Raw genomic sequence first — 13,930 nt, 5'->3', positions numbered from 1 at the left:
AAATCCACTGCAGCTGCTCTCTGTATTTAAAGACTTTGTGAAATTTTAGCATGTAATGGTTAAAGCTTGGAATAACTCTGTATACAGCTTTGTCTGAAGCTAGGGAAAAATAAATAACAGAAAATGTAGCATTAGCACCCTCTTTTGGTTATTGTGTGTCATCTAGAAGTAATGCAACAAACCTCCAGCAGGGAGGCGCTATGCACTAGGCAGCAATTTACAACTATGGCAAATCAATCCAAAATGAGTTTAGCACCAAATAAAATAATTGGTTTGATCAGACATAATAGAATTCCTTGAATTTTATTTGAAATGTGGATGAAATTCATTTCTAGTACATGAACTGAGCAAAGCACAATGTATGGCTACATGAGCAGCAAGGATGGAGATTGGAGGGGGGATTACAAGACAGGCTTAAACAATATTTTCTTCGTCGACCACTATGGCCATGTCACAGAGTCTGGGTATGTATATGTGGGACAGGTGGCTCCTCTACTGCAGGATTCTTCATTTTAGGGTGATGGACTTGGCCTGGAGTTCTTTCACAGACAAGTATGAGATCTCCTCTATGGGAAAGCGGGCTGAAAATGTGAGAGGCTTTAGATGATTTAATTCTATGATGATCTTGTCTTCCTCAAACTGGAAGCCAGCCTGTAAGAAAAGATAGCATAGTGTCAGCTTGCTGGACTAATATATATCTCTCAAAAAACACAAAAGAGTGTTGGCAATAAAGACAAAGACCACCACACCATTCATTTCAACAAAAACCTTTCCACAAGATAACGTGCATGTAGCCCATCTTATGTATTGCAGAAAATGGTTAATGGAGGTTGTACTTCTGTGTTGCAATGTTTTACTGACCGGGTCTGAGGATGGTGTATCTGTCACCTAGAATAATAACTGAAGCCCTCAGGAGATTAATAGTTGTTGGCCAGTTTGGAGTCCCTGTATGCCAGCAAGTCTTATCCAGGGTTCCATCAGAGGTTTCTTCAATTCCTTTAGCTGTGGCTGATTAACCTCCCATTTGATGGTGTCCAAAAACACTTGGTGGGGCCAGCTTCATGATAAAGATTTTTTTTTTGCTGCCTGTAAGAGTGGCATTCTTACCACTGGCCACCAACGTAAGGGGCATTTTTTTTCTCCCCCTACTGACCACCAATGAAGTAAGGACTGTGCAGAAGTACCATGACACAGCTGGCATTTTGACCGGGAGTCCTAGGGGGCAGGGCTTGATATTTAATGTAAAACAATGGACATGCTATGCCACGGTTATTTTTAATACTGTCTTCTGCAGATCACTGAACAAACTATGTCAGCAAAATATCTCATTCTTGTGTCTATACTAAAAAAGCTCCCCTTTGCAGGGACCCAAATGCAAAGTTTGTCCTGATAAGGGCTCCGATCTGCCACTGTCCCAGCCATGGCTCCAATTCATATAAACAGCGAACAATTTAAGGTGTTCGCAGCAAATTCGAATGCCGCGGAACACCCTTTAAAAGTCTATGGGAGAAATCAAAAGTGCTAATTTTAAAAGGCTTATATGCATGGTATTGTCAAAAAGTGTTTAGGGACCTGGGTCCTGCCCCAGGGGACATGCATCAGTGCAAAAAAAAAAAAGTTAACGGCCTTTTTTTTTGGGAGCAGCGATTTTAATAAAGCTTAAAGTGAAATAAAAGTGTAAAACCCCTTTTAATTGCGTACCTGGGGGTTGTCTATAGTATGCCTGTAAAGGGGCGCATGTTTCCCATGTTTAGAACAGTCCGACAGCAAAAGGACATTTCAAAAAGGGGAAAAAAAAAAAAAAAAAAGTGGGCGGTCCCCCTAAATTCCATATCAGACCCTTATCCCAAGCACACAACCTGGCAGGCTGCAGGAAAAGAGGGGGCGAGAGAGCGCCCCCCCCTGAACCGTACCAGGCCACATGCCCTCAACATTGGGAGGGTGCTTTGGGGTAGCCCCCCAAAACACCTTGTCCCCATGTTGATGAGGACAAGGGCCTCATCCCCCACAACCCTGGCCAGTGTTTGTGGGGGTCTGTGGGCTTATCGGAATCTGGAAGCCCCCTTTAACAAGGGGACCACCAGATCCTGGCCCTCCCCCCTGTGTGAAATGGTAAAGGGGTACAAAAGTACCCCTACCATTTCACACAAAAAAAAAAAAAAACAAGACATTTGACAATTCCTTTAAGTGCTTCTTCTATCTTCCTTCATCTTCTGGTTCTTCCTCCGGTGTTCTCGTCCAGCATCTCTTCCACGGCGTCTTCTTCCCTTCTCCTTGGGCCGCTCTGCATCCATGGCATGGAGGGAGGCTCCCGCTGTGTGATGCTTCTCTTCTGACAGTTCTTAAATAATGGGGGGGGGGGGGCGGCCCTCTGACGCATGGGACATGATGGGACTTCCCCGTGATGTCACAGGGATGAAGATTAGAAAAAGTTTAGAATATTGATAAAGGAATTGTCAAACTGTCTCTTGTCATTTTTAACATTGACAGTTTAGTGAAATGGTAGGAGGTACTTTTGTACCCCCTTATCATTTCACACAGGGAGGAGGGCCGAGATCTGGGGGTCCCCTTGTTAAAGGGGGCTTCCAGATTCTGATAAGCCACCCGCAGACCCCCACATCCACCAGCCAGGGTTGTGGGGATGAGGCCCTTGTCCTCATCAACATGGGGACAAGGTGTTTTGGGGGGCTGCCCCAAAGCACCCTCCCAATGTTGAGGGCATGTGGCCTGGTACGGTTCAGGAGGGGGGGGCGCTCTTGTCCCCCTCTTTTGCTGCAGCCTGCCAGGTTGCGTGCTCGGATAAGGGTCCTAATTGATTTTTGGGGGGACCCCACACTTTTTTTATTTTGGCCGGGGTTCCCCTTAATATTTATACCAGACCTGAAGGGCCTGGTATAGAATTTAGGTGGACCCCCCACGTCTTTTTTTTGTTTTGTTTTTTTTTTTTAATTTTGGTTCAGGGTTCCCCTGTGGGGAATTCCCATGCCATTTTTATCAATGAACTTTTATGTGCATTGTTGGACCGGCAATGCATTAATAGCTGCGAGTAGTTTTAAATTACTTTTTTCCCCCTTGAAATGTCATTTTGCTGTCAGACTGTTCTAAATATGGGAAACATGCGCCCCTTTACAGGCATACTATAGACACCCCCCCAGGTACGAAATTTAAAGGGATATTACACTTTTGTTTCACTTTAAGCATTAAAATCACTGCTCCCAAAAAAACGTCCGTTTTTAAAACTCTTTTTGCATTGATCCATGTCCCCTGGGGCAGGACCCAGGTCCCCAAACACTTTGACAATAACTTGCATATAAGCCTTTAAAATTAGCACTTTTGATTATTCATGTCCCATAGACTTTAATGGTGTTCCAACAAACTTTTTTCCTGTTCGCATGTTCTGGTGCGAACCGAACAGGGGGGTGTTCGGCTCATCCCTACTCAGTACCCACCAACAGGCCAGGTTTGCAAGATAACCAAAATACATCACAGATGATGTAAGGTATCACATAAAACCTGGCCTGTTAGTGGGTCCTGAGGAAAGGAGTTGAGAACCACTGCACTATAGTGACATTCCATATCAGGGATTTCCTGATCCCCGTTCTTGAAAATGTTACATTGTAACCTGATTAAAGGAAGAACACATACATGCACAAAACAGATATGAAACGGAAATTTTTGTAAGCCGATATTTCTGACAATGAGTGATCTGACTAACAGCAACAATTCACTAGGCAGTAGCACACAATGGCAGCATGATGAAATTCTTTGGATCTTCCCATGTGGGAGGTTCTCATCATAGCAAAGTCTATATAACCTTCACTGAAGCCATCGCATCATTCAGAGAGATATTCTGTGTCCAATATTAACAGTGATGCCACATTGCCCCATCCAACATTAGTCAGCCCCTCCCAGCATAGACTTACCGTGGTGTCTGTCCCCTCCTGGAAGGGGAAGAAGCTTTCCCTCTGCTCTGGTCCCCAGACACCGTCCACCCTCGAGTTCAGGACTATCGTGTGCTTGTCCACAGAGAAGTCAAATCGAGGTTCAAAGTGTAAAACTAAATTATTTTCATCTTTTCCAAAGTTTATGACAAACCTAAAAAAGACAGAAACAAAAAGTCTGCTCAGCTGACCTTGTTGGATATAGTACTGGAGTCATTCACCAGTGGTCCTCCCATGGGTATCAGAGGTACTTCTGTTATTTTTAATCCATCATGATAGCAAACTTTACATACATTTCAGCTAAAGTTTTTGGAGACCTAAAGGGTTTGCTTTAACAAATAAACCATTCTACACAAATGGGGTCCTGGTAATACATGTCCCCATACCAATAAAATACCTAAAGTGATCCTGCAGTCTGGATATGGACATACAAGCATTTACATATTCTTAACAAGCAGTAAGTAAGCTTTAAGACAATCCCTCACTGACATTTCTAGTTGTAGCCACTGTGGAACAATTCATCCTGAAGTGTCACAATGAAGTAATTCATGTCTGGTCTCAGCTCTTCTATCCTACTACTGAGAGAGAAGGGTGATCACTGTGGAGGGAGCAGAGTGACCTGAGCAACTTCTAGGAAAGGGAACAGGGGGAGCTGAGCTACTGCTGAGAATGTCAAGTCCCATCTGTGGGAGGGAGAAGGGGAGCTGAACTAACAAGGTAAAGCTGGGAAGGGGAGCCGAGTCGTTGAGTCACTGCTGGGAGATGGAGGAGCTGAGAAGTCACCAATTTGTGCCCTTTCACTCCGTAGCCATTCCAAGGGTGTTGGAGCTCTAACTAGGTAGGTGATAGTGACAAAGTGCTTTCTACTGTAAATTTTGGCGACATCTTTAGTGGGGTCCATGAGGAGAAAAAGACAACAATGTATGTCAGTTGTCATATTTCAGATGATGACTGATATCCTGGATAAAACTTGTCAGACTTAACATTTTGTCACAATGTAGAAGAACAAATGTTTGAGCTAAATTTGCTCTGAGAAAAACAATCTGATGTCGGGTATTTGAGGGACCGCACGCCCCAAATTCCCAGTGAGGGGTCAGTAGGATGAATTGTACACAGAGAACACTTTTCTACTTTTGTCAAAATACTGTATCATACAGAGAGCAGATGTATATTGTATAATGAGAAAACTAGGATAGAATCTTCACCTACATTTTACAGTCCTTCGGAATGAATCCCTCCACCTCCACACTGTGCCCGGGTTTGAAGACGAAGTTATTCAAGGAAAAAGTCTGTATGGGAGAAAAGGAGAGAATTACACCCTGTATAAAAGAGAGGGGGGGGGGGAGATCTATACACCCTTTATAAAAGAGAGGAGAGACATCTCATGGTTACAATTACTGTACTCAGGATACATTTGGGATTTTCGTGGGTCGCAGCACTTTGTTGGATCCTTTGTGTGGGGGAGGGGGGGAGGGAGCTCAGACATCCTCAGCAGATCACAAATGTCTTCTAATGACAGAACAATGACTGACAATATATACATTTTCTCTTAAAATGTTCATATCATGTATGCCAGCTGCCCAGATATTTATACAAGTTATAGTCCTATCGCCAGACAGCGCCAATTACTGACCGGCATAAGGCCTGCCCAGCATTCATGTTTAGTAATAATTATGTACTTGGCATGTACAGTATGAAATGAATTCTGGTCAGCATGTTAGTTTGTCATCATGTGTACATCAAATATCTGATCTGTCTGGAGTATCCCCCCTACCCCACCCCCACCTTCCATCCTGCATGGAGAGAAGTAATGATCTGCCACAATGGAGTAACCCAGAGGGACCGGACATGTCACATCTCAGAATTGGACCATTAGATTTATAAAACTGCACAGAAAATGATTAATATAATCACAAAAAAAAAAAAAAAAAAAAAAAAAAAAAAAAAAAAAAGTGTGTGTGTGTGACGTGGAAATAAGAAGTCACTAAGAGTGTATATACACCGTATACTAAGAATACCCAGGAAGGTAGACCCAGCTCTGTGCCAGGATATCAAAACAAAAAATTCCATAGCTCAACTCACCAACCAGTCTGCTGACCAACCAAATTAACTTGTCTAACAACATGCTGGTAGGTTAAATGGCTTCTATCTAAATTGTCCCCAGTATATGAATGTGATTTAGGGACCTTAGATTGTAAGCTCCTTGAGGGCAGGGACTGATGTGAATGTACAATGTATATGTAAAGCGCTGCATAGAGTGACAGCGCTTTAGAAGTACCTTAAATAAAAACATCTGTTAAAAGCCGGGGTTTAGTTAGGACACATTTGCAAACACATGTGAAAGCTGCAAGGCCTCATCACGGCACCCTGTGTTGCTCGCAGTCCTAACACTACAAATTTATAAGTGTCTCCACAGTGGAAGCGCATGCATGGAATGGATAAATGAGGGGCAGGTGACCCTGGAGGCAGCCCAATCCCCCTTAAAGGAACAGGAGCACACTGGACACCCAGCCAGGATATCAAAATACATTCATCACACCCCAAATATAAATAACTGGAAGGACAAGAACTAAAATCTTGACCTTCACCCAACACCAATATACCCAACACAACCAGCAGCATTTTTTGCATCACCCTCCACCCTCCACCCTCCACAACCCATTTGCAACTTCCATCGGTGCTCATACTCACATTATCTGCCATTCTACTTCCTTATCAGACAAACTTGTGATCAGCTGCACTTCTACCTCTTCATATATAGGAGGTCTGCTGAGGGCGGAGCCAGTCAGGAGGGAGGAGTCACCCCGCCCAGTGCTCCCTGGACTGAGAATTGTTCCAGAAGCGCTCATTACAGAGAATGAATGAAATGTGGATCCGGTGTGACTGAGCATGGGGCGTCCATCGTCACTCTGCTGGGATGTCACCACTCACCACAAACAGCAAGGGGGCAAAAGATGACTATCCTCAAAGTCATTTCTACAACACAAAGGGGGAGATTTACTAAAACTGGAGAGTGCAAAATCTGGTGCAGCTGTGCATGGGAGCCAATCAGCTTCTCACTTCAGCTTCTTCAATTAAGCTTTGCCAAAAATCCTGGAAGCTGATTGGTTTCTATGCAGAGCTGCACCAGATTCTCTACTCTCCAGTTTTAGTAAACCGACCCCAAAGTAACAATTTCCATTCCCTGCCCCCCACCTCGCATCCCGATACCAACCACTACATCCCCACCAGCAACACTATACTGATACACATGACATCACATGAGACGCATGACATCACATGAGACACATGACATCACATGAGACGCATGACATCACATGAGACACATGATATCATATGAGACGCATGACATCACATGAGACGCATGACATCACATGACACGCATGACATCACATGAGACACATGACATCACATGAGACGCATTACATCACATGAGACACGTTACATCATATGAGACACATGACATCACATGAGACACATGACATCACATGAGACACGTTACATCACATGAGACACATGACATCACATGATGTTTCTATGCAGAGCTGCACCAGATTCTCTACTCTCCAGTTTTAGTAATCCGACCCCAAAGTAACAATTTCCATTCCCTGTCCCCACCTCACATCCCGATACCAACCACTACATCCCCACCAGCAACACTATACTGATACACATGACATCACATGAGACTCATGACATCACATGAGACACGTTACATCATATGAGACACATGACATCACATGAGACACGTTACATCACATGAGACACATGACATCACATGAGACGCATGACATCACATGAGACACATGACATCACATGAGACGCATTACATCACATGAGACGCATGACATCACATGAGACACATGACATCATATGAGACGCATGACATCACCTGATACGCATGACATCACATGAGACGCATGACATCACATGAGACACATGATATCATAGGAGACGCAAAAGAAGCATAAAAATAAAGATAAGTGACCAAGTGCTCCATCCAGTCTGCTCCATTTTTTATTTATTTCGTTTTTTTTATAACTTCTTTGTCTGAGTTTAGATCTCTGTTTGTCCCAATCATGTTTGAAGCCATTTCCTGCTGACGGACTCACTACCTCTGCTGGAGGTCTATTCCGAGCATCAACTACCCTTTCAGTAAAATATTCCTTTCTAAGATGAGTTTGGAACTTTCCTCCAGTTAGTTGGAGGTCATGTCCCGTGTTCTTCATCTTGGCTTCATATTGGAAATCCCGCCCTCCAGATCCTTATTCACCCTCTTGATGTATTTTAATGTTCTGGTCATGTCCATCCTTTCCCTTCTTTCCTCCAGACTGTACATAGGAAGTCCCTGCAGTCTCTCCTGATATGTTTTATCCCTTAACTCCTTCACCACCAGAACTCTCCTCATGGCCGGTCACACTCGTCCTACAGGAAGATACATTCCACTACATGAACATGAATCCCCCTTCATCCCCATGTGACTTCTTCATGTTTATGTGCTGCAGCGTAGAACACGGGACATGCTGGATTTTTGCACATTTACATGCATTATGTGGGCCGATTGAAATAAATGATATTTGCCGATATCATGTAGTGTTGTGTTTTTTCTTCTATCTCACCTATATGTATTTTTTTTCTTGTACTAAACTGTATCAGGTTACTGTTCTGTTGTATGCTGACATCTAGTGGTAGTTTAGGGCCACTACAACATTTAGTTACTTACGTGATTTGCTATCTCCCTGTGTTCTCCCCTCCTGTTTAGTGCTAGTTAGTGTAGTCTTAGCTACACACTCCCTGTTTCTACCATAGTCCCTCAGTCAGTGTTAGTTCTTCTCTGAGACACAGTGCAGGAAAGTCATTGTCTTCTTACACTTTAAAGACTGGACACACATCCTCTGTACTGTTCTTATCTGAAGTAAAATGGCATTCCATTATTGATGAGGAAAGCTGCCTGTGGATGGTGCCAGGTCAGCAGGTGATTATACTGTCCGGGCAGACTGGGCGGACTATTGAAGTACAGCAATGTATAAAACAGCATTGGAAACAGAACACAGATTCACCATGAAAACTTCCTGTTACTGCTGATACAAAGTCTGAATTGGCTTCACAAATAGTAGAATATATCTTTGTATGGATTGTGCATTGAAAAAAGTATAATATTATTTAGGGGCCAAATAAATAATTCTATGGGGCTGCCCATGGCCGTCATGTTGTGTTTGGACTTAACTTGCAATATGGATGATGTTCTGGTGTTGGAAACCTGAACTCCGACCCGCCATCAGAACCGGCCGCTCCATATAATCCATGGCCACTTCAGGAGCCAAGAACCTACCTCACAGCAGGGGGGTAATACACACTGCGGTATATGTCAGAGCTATATACATGTATAATAATAATAGTGTGTGACTGTGGGGGGAGGGGACATTAGAGTGTAAGCTCCTCTGGTACAGAGACTGATGTGATTGGTTCAGTGTTCTCCGGGTGTCTTGGAATATCTGTGCATATGGCTGTGATCATCATGGGACACCTGTGTACCTGGCTATGGGTGGCTTGTAGATCTCGAGGTAAATAACGGGTGGGTAGAGAGTAAAGCTGGCAATAGACGGGCAGATTTTTCCTGAGAAAGGGAAGGACCTCACCTGTCTTTACCCTCAGTCAGGTCGGGACGACTCGCAATTTTTACAACTTTTGACACTTTTTTTGTGAAACGGTAGGAGTACAATATACCCGTTACCATGTCACACGGGGGGGCTGGGATCTGAGGGTCCCCTTGTTAAAGGGGGCTTCCAGATTCCGATAAATCCCCCACCCGCAGACCCCCACAACCACCAGGCAAGGGTTGTGGGGATGAGGCCCTTGTCCCCATCAACATGGGGACATCCTCCCCATGTTAAGGGCATGTGGCCTGGTACGGTTCAGGAGGGGGGCTCTCTCTCATGCCCCCCTCTTTTCCTGCGGCCTGCCAGGTTGTGTGCTTGGATAAGGGTCTGGTATGGATTTTTAGGGGGGCCCCATGCCATTTTTTTTATTTTGGTGCGGGGTTCCCATTAAAATCCATACCAGACCTGTCTGGTATGGATTTTGAGGGGGACCCCCACGCTATTTTTTTAAAAAATGTTAGCGTGGGGTTCCCCTTAATATCCATACCAGACCTGAAGGGCCTGGTATGGAATTTGGGGGGACCCCACGCATTTTTTTTTTAAATTTTGGTTCGGGGTTCCCCTTAATAGTCATACCAGACCCATAGGGCCTGGCAATGGACTGTGGGGGAATCCCAGGCTGTTTTTAGGAACTTTTTTGAACTTTTATGTATATTGTCGGGACCGACAATTCATTAAGAGCCGGCACTAGCGCTAGCACTTTTAAATGACTTTTTTCTTCCTTTAGAAATGTCATTTTGCTGTCAGACTGTTCTAAACACAGGAAACACGCACCACTTTACAGGCATACTATAGACACCCCCCAGGTACAAAATTGAAAGGAATGTTTCACTTTAAGCATTATTAACATCACTGCTCCTGAAAAAACGTCCGTTTCTAAAACTTTTTTCCATTGATCCATGTCCCCTGAGGCAGGGCCCGGGTCCCCAAACCCTTTTTAGGACAATAACTTGCATATTAGCCTTTAAAATTAGCACTTTTGATTATTCGTGTTCGAGTCCCATAGACTAATGGTGTTCGAACAAAATTTTTTGTTCTGCTGCGAACTGAACAGGGGGGAGTTCGGCCCATCCCTAGTTATCATTGAGAATCGTGGGGTACATACACTTACCTGGAAAATGAGCAGCACCTCCTCTTTGCTAAAGAGAGACCTCGCCATGTCCACCTAGATCGGGGATATGCAATTAGCGAACCTCCAGCTGTTGCAAAACCACAAGTCCCATCATGCATCTGCCTCTAGGTGTCACGCGTGTGGCTGTCAGAGTCTTGCTATGCCTCATGGGACTTGTAGTTCTGCAACAGCTGGAGGTCTGCTAATTGCATATCCCTGACCTAGATGGAGATCCTGACCAGCACAGGAACTTCTGGGTGATTACAATGAGTTATGTCTTGGTCAGAAGGTGAAACCACACTCTTTTGATCGCAACCACGATTAGAATTTTTATATTTTGTTTATTTGCAGATATGCAAATTTGTACTTCTACTTATGATACTTAAAGGCGTTCGATAAGAAACGGTGTCCCTGGGTTAGCAGCAGGTGAATGACAAAAACAAAAGGCCCAGTTTGAGCCCTGGTTCACACTGACAGAGGGAGGAAATCGTTCAGCTGAAATCACACAATTTCATTACCGCATGTCAGTCCCGACTGCAGGGGGAATTTCAGAGACATCTGTGCAGGTTTCTGCACTGATATCAATACAAATTGCACCCCAAAGTCGCACCAATTAAAACGGTGCAATTGCCACCAATTTGACATGTTAAATTGCACGACTGTGAACTAGGGTTCAATATTGAGTTGGCCCACCCTTTGCAGCTATATCAGCTTCAACTCTTCTGGGAAGGCCGTCCACAAGGTTTAGGAGTGTGTCTATGGGAATGTTTGACCATTCTTCCAAGTGCATTTGTGAGGTCAGGCACTGATGTTGGACAAGAAGGCCTGACCTACAGTCTCCGCTCTAATTCATCCCCAAGGTGTTCTGTTGTGTTGAGGTCAGGACTCTGTCCAGGCCAGTCAAGTTCCACTACCCCAAAATCACTCATCCATGTCTTTATGGACCTTGCTTTGTGCACTGGTCCAAATGATTTGGTGGAGGGGGGATTATGGTGTGGGGTTGTTTTTTAGGGGTTGGGCTTGGCCTCTTAGTCCCAGTGAAGGGAACTCTTAAGGCATCAGCATACCAAGACATTTTGGACAATTTCATGCTCCCAACCTTGTGGTAACAGTTTAGGGAAAGCCCCTTCCTGTTCCAACATGACTGCCCACCAGCGCACAAAGCAAGGTCCATAAAGACATGGATGAGCAAGTTTGGGGTGGAGAAACTTGACTGGCCTGCACAGAGTCCTGACCTCAACCCGATAGAACACCCTTTGGCTGAATTAGAGCAGAGACTGCAAGCCAGGCCTTCTCATCCAACATCAGTGCCTGGCCTCACAAATGCACTTCTGGAAGAATGATCAAACATTCCCATAGACACACTAAGCCTTGTGGACAGCCTTCCCAGAAGCTGTTATAGCTGCAAAGGGTGGGACAAATCAAATTTTAACCCTACGGACTAAGACTGGGCTGCCATTAAAGTTCATGTGTGTGTAAAGGCAGGCGTCCCAATACTTTGGGCTAAATATTGTATCTGGAAAAGATTTACAATGGTGGTGGAACCCTCCTACACATAAATACTACATTTAGACATAGTTATAAGACCTGGGAGATGAGACAACTTCTCTACATCAAGCAGAATGTTTGGGATTTGAACCCAGGGATACTAAGCAGAAGTTCTAACCTCTAAGCCACCGAACTGCCACGTGTGAGAACTTCCTACACATAACTACACATAAATACTAGGGGTGCGCATCTTCACTGGTCTCACAATTCGATTACAATTATCTGGTCAACGATTCGATTCAATTTGATTCCGTGATGCATCACGATTACCGACGAGCTCCCACTTCCACTTGGGCAGCCTAGGCGGTCCTTCCTCCCTGCAATCTTCTGGGACACATCACAGTTCCCAAAAGATTGCCTGGCTATGCAGGAAAGCGCAGTGAGACATGCGCACAGTTCCCTGTACTGTCTCTGTGCTGACCAGCAGCTGGTGCTCAAAATTTTTTGGGGGGGCGCAAACAAACTGAAAACTACTGAACCTCCCCCATCAAAGGCAGCCACTTGTGCCCGTCAAACACAGCCACCTGTGCCCGTCAAACGCAGCCACCTGTGCCCGTCAAACGCAGCCACCTGTGCCCGTCAAACGCAGCCACCTGTGCCCGTCAAACGCAGCCACCTGTTCCCGTCAAACGCAGCCACTTGTGCCCGTCAAACGCAGCCACCTGTTCCCGTCAAACGCAGCCACCTATGCCCATCAAACGCAGCCACTTGTGCCCATTAAATGCAGCCATCACTAACCCCCCCACAATGCACGGGCCACCACTGGTGCTGGCAGTTCATTGGCATTCCTGTTTGCACCTTCCAGCACACTAGGGGTTAACAGTGGAATGTGCACAGGATAGCCAGGGACCTGTCAGCATGGAGCGAGAGGTGTAATGTTACTGTTGTTAAAATGACTTTCTTTTAATAAATTCTGTGTTACAATGGATGATGTGCCCCGCTGTATTGTGTATGTGCTTTTTAAAAAAAATGTCACTTTATACCGAATTTCATTGTAGTACGAAATATCCCGCTCATGTGACTCCCGTCCCGCCCCTTTCCTCTCTCCGGCCACTCTCCTCTCACGTCTAACGTCTGAGTCCTGACGTCAGCGAGGAATTCTCAGCCCCGCCCGCTGACTATAGCTATCATATCAGAAGAGAGGCGGGCAGGACTGAGAATTCCCCGCTGATGTCAGAACTCAGGAGAGCGGAGAGGACAGCGGAGAGGGGCGGGACGGGACGGGAGTCACATGAGCGGGATATTTCGTACAACAGTGAAATTCGGTATGAAGTGACATAGTTTTTTAAAAAGCACATACACAGTACAGCCAGCGGGGCACATCATCCATTGTAACACAGAATTTATTAAAAGAAAGTCATTTTAAAAATACGCTCCGAGTGCATTCCCTGGAGGGAATGACGCCATGACGTCACCCGCAATCGATTTTCTGGTCCTTATGCATCGACGCCGCATCGGGGACACCCGAATCGCGATGCATCGATGCAACGATTAATTTCAGCACCCCTAATAAGTACACATAAATACACATAAATACTGCATTTCTTTGGACATACGGGTGATGGAATTACATTACTCAAGAGTTATTCTTCTTGATTTATTCTGTGATATTTGATGTTTTTTTGTGGGTGAGAGTAGAATATTACCCTCAAATTTTTGGGAATTACATT

At 44.8% G+C, this 13,930-nt stretch overlaps 1 protein-coding gene across 1 annotated transcript; it reads right to left on the bottom strand.

Moving 5' to 3' along the window:
* Nucleotides 1-397: 397 nt before the first annotated feature.
* On the bottom strand, nt 398-8,170 carry LOC141102510 (galectin-1-like). The gene is made up of 4 exons (XM_073591446.1): nt 8,090-8,170; nt 5,151-5,230; nt 3,924-4,095; nt 398-651 (listed from the first exon to the last, which is right to left on the bottom strand). Exons 1-4 carry the CDS (start codon nt 8,168-8,170, stop codon nt 508-510), a joined length of 477 nt encoding a protein of 158 aa, XP_073447547.1. The 3' UTR covers nt 398-507.
* Between the last annotated feature and the right edge of the window lie 5,760 nt (nt 8,171-13,930).

This window comes from Aquarana catesbeiana, linkage group LG07 (genome assembly GCF_042186555.1).
Source record: "Aquarana catesbeiana isolate 2022-GZ linkage group LG07, ASM4218655v1, whole genome shotgun sequence".
Lineage (NCBI taxonomy): Eukaryota > Metazoa > Chordata > Amphibia > Anura > Ranidae > Aquarana > Aquarana catesbeiana.
This window is presented reverse-complemented; position numbering and strand designations above follow the sequence as displayed.

What these genes read in the sequence shown, in the direction of transcription:
- LOC141102510 (XM_073591446.1), bottom strand. Translation starts at nt 8,170, where the DNA reads ATGAAGAACACGGGACATGACCTCCAACTAACTGGAGGAAAGTTCCAA. An exon ending in AGGAATATTTTACTGAAAGG is followed by an intron (nt 5,231 to 8,089) that starts GTAGTTGATGCT and finishes TCTCCCATACAG; the next exon opens with ACTTTTTCCTTGAATAACTT. An exon ending in AGGAGGGGACAGACACCACG is followed by an intron (nt 652 to 3,923) that starts GTAAGTCTATGC and finishes CTTTTCTTACAG; the next exon opens with GCTGGCTTCCAGTTTGAGGA.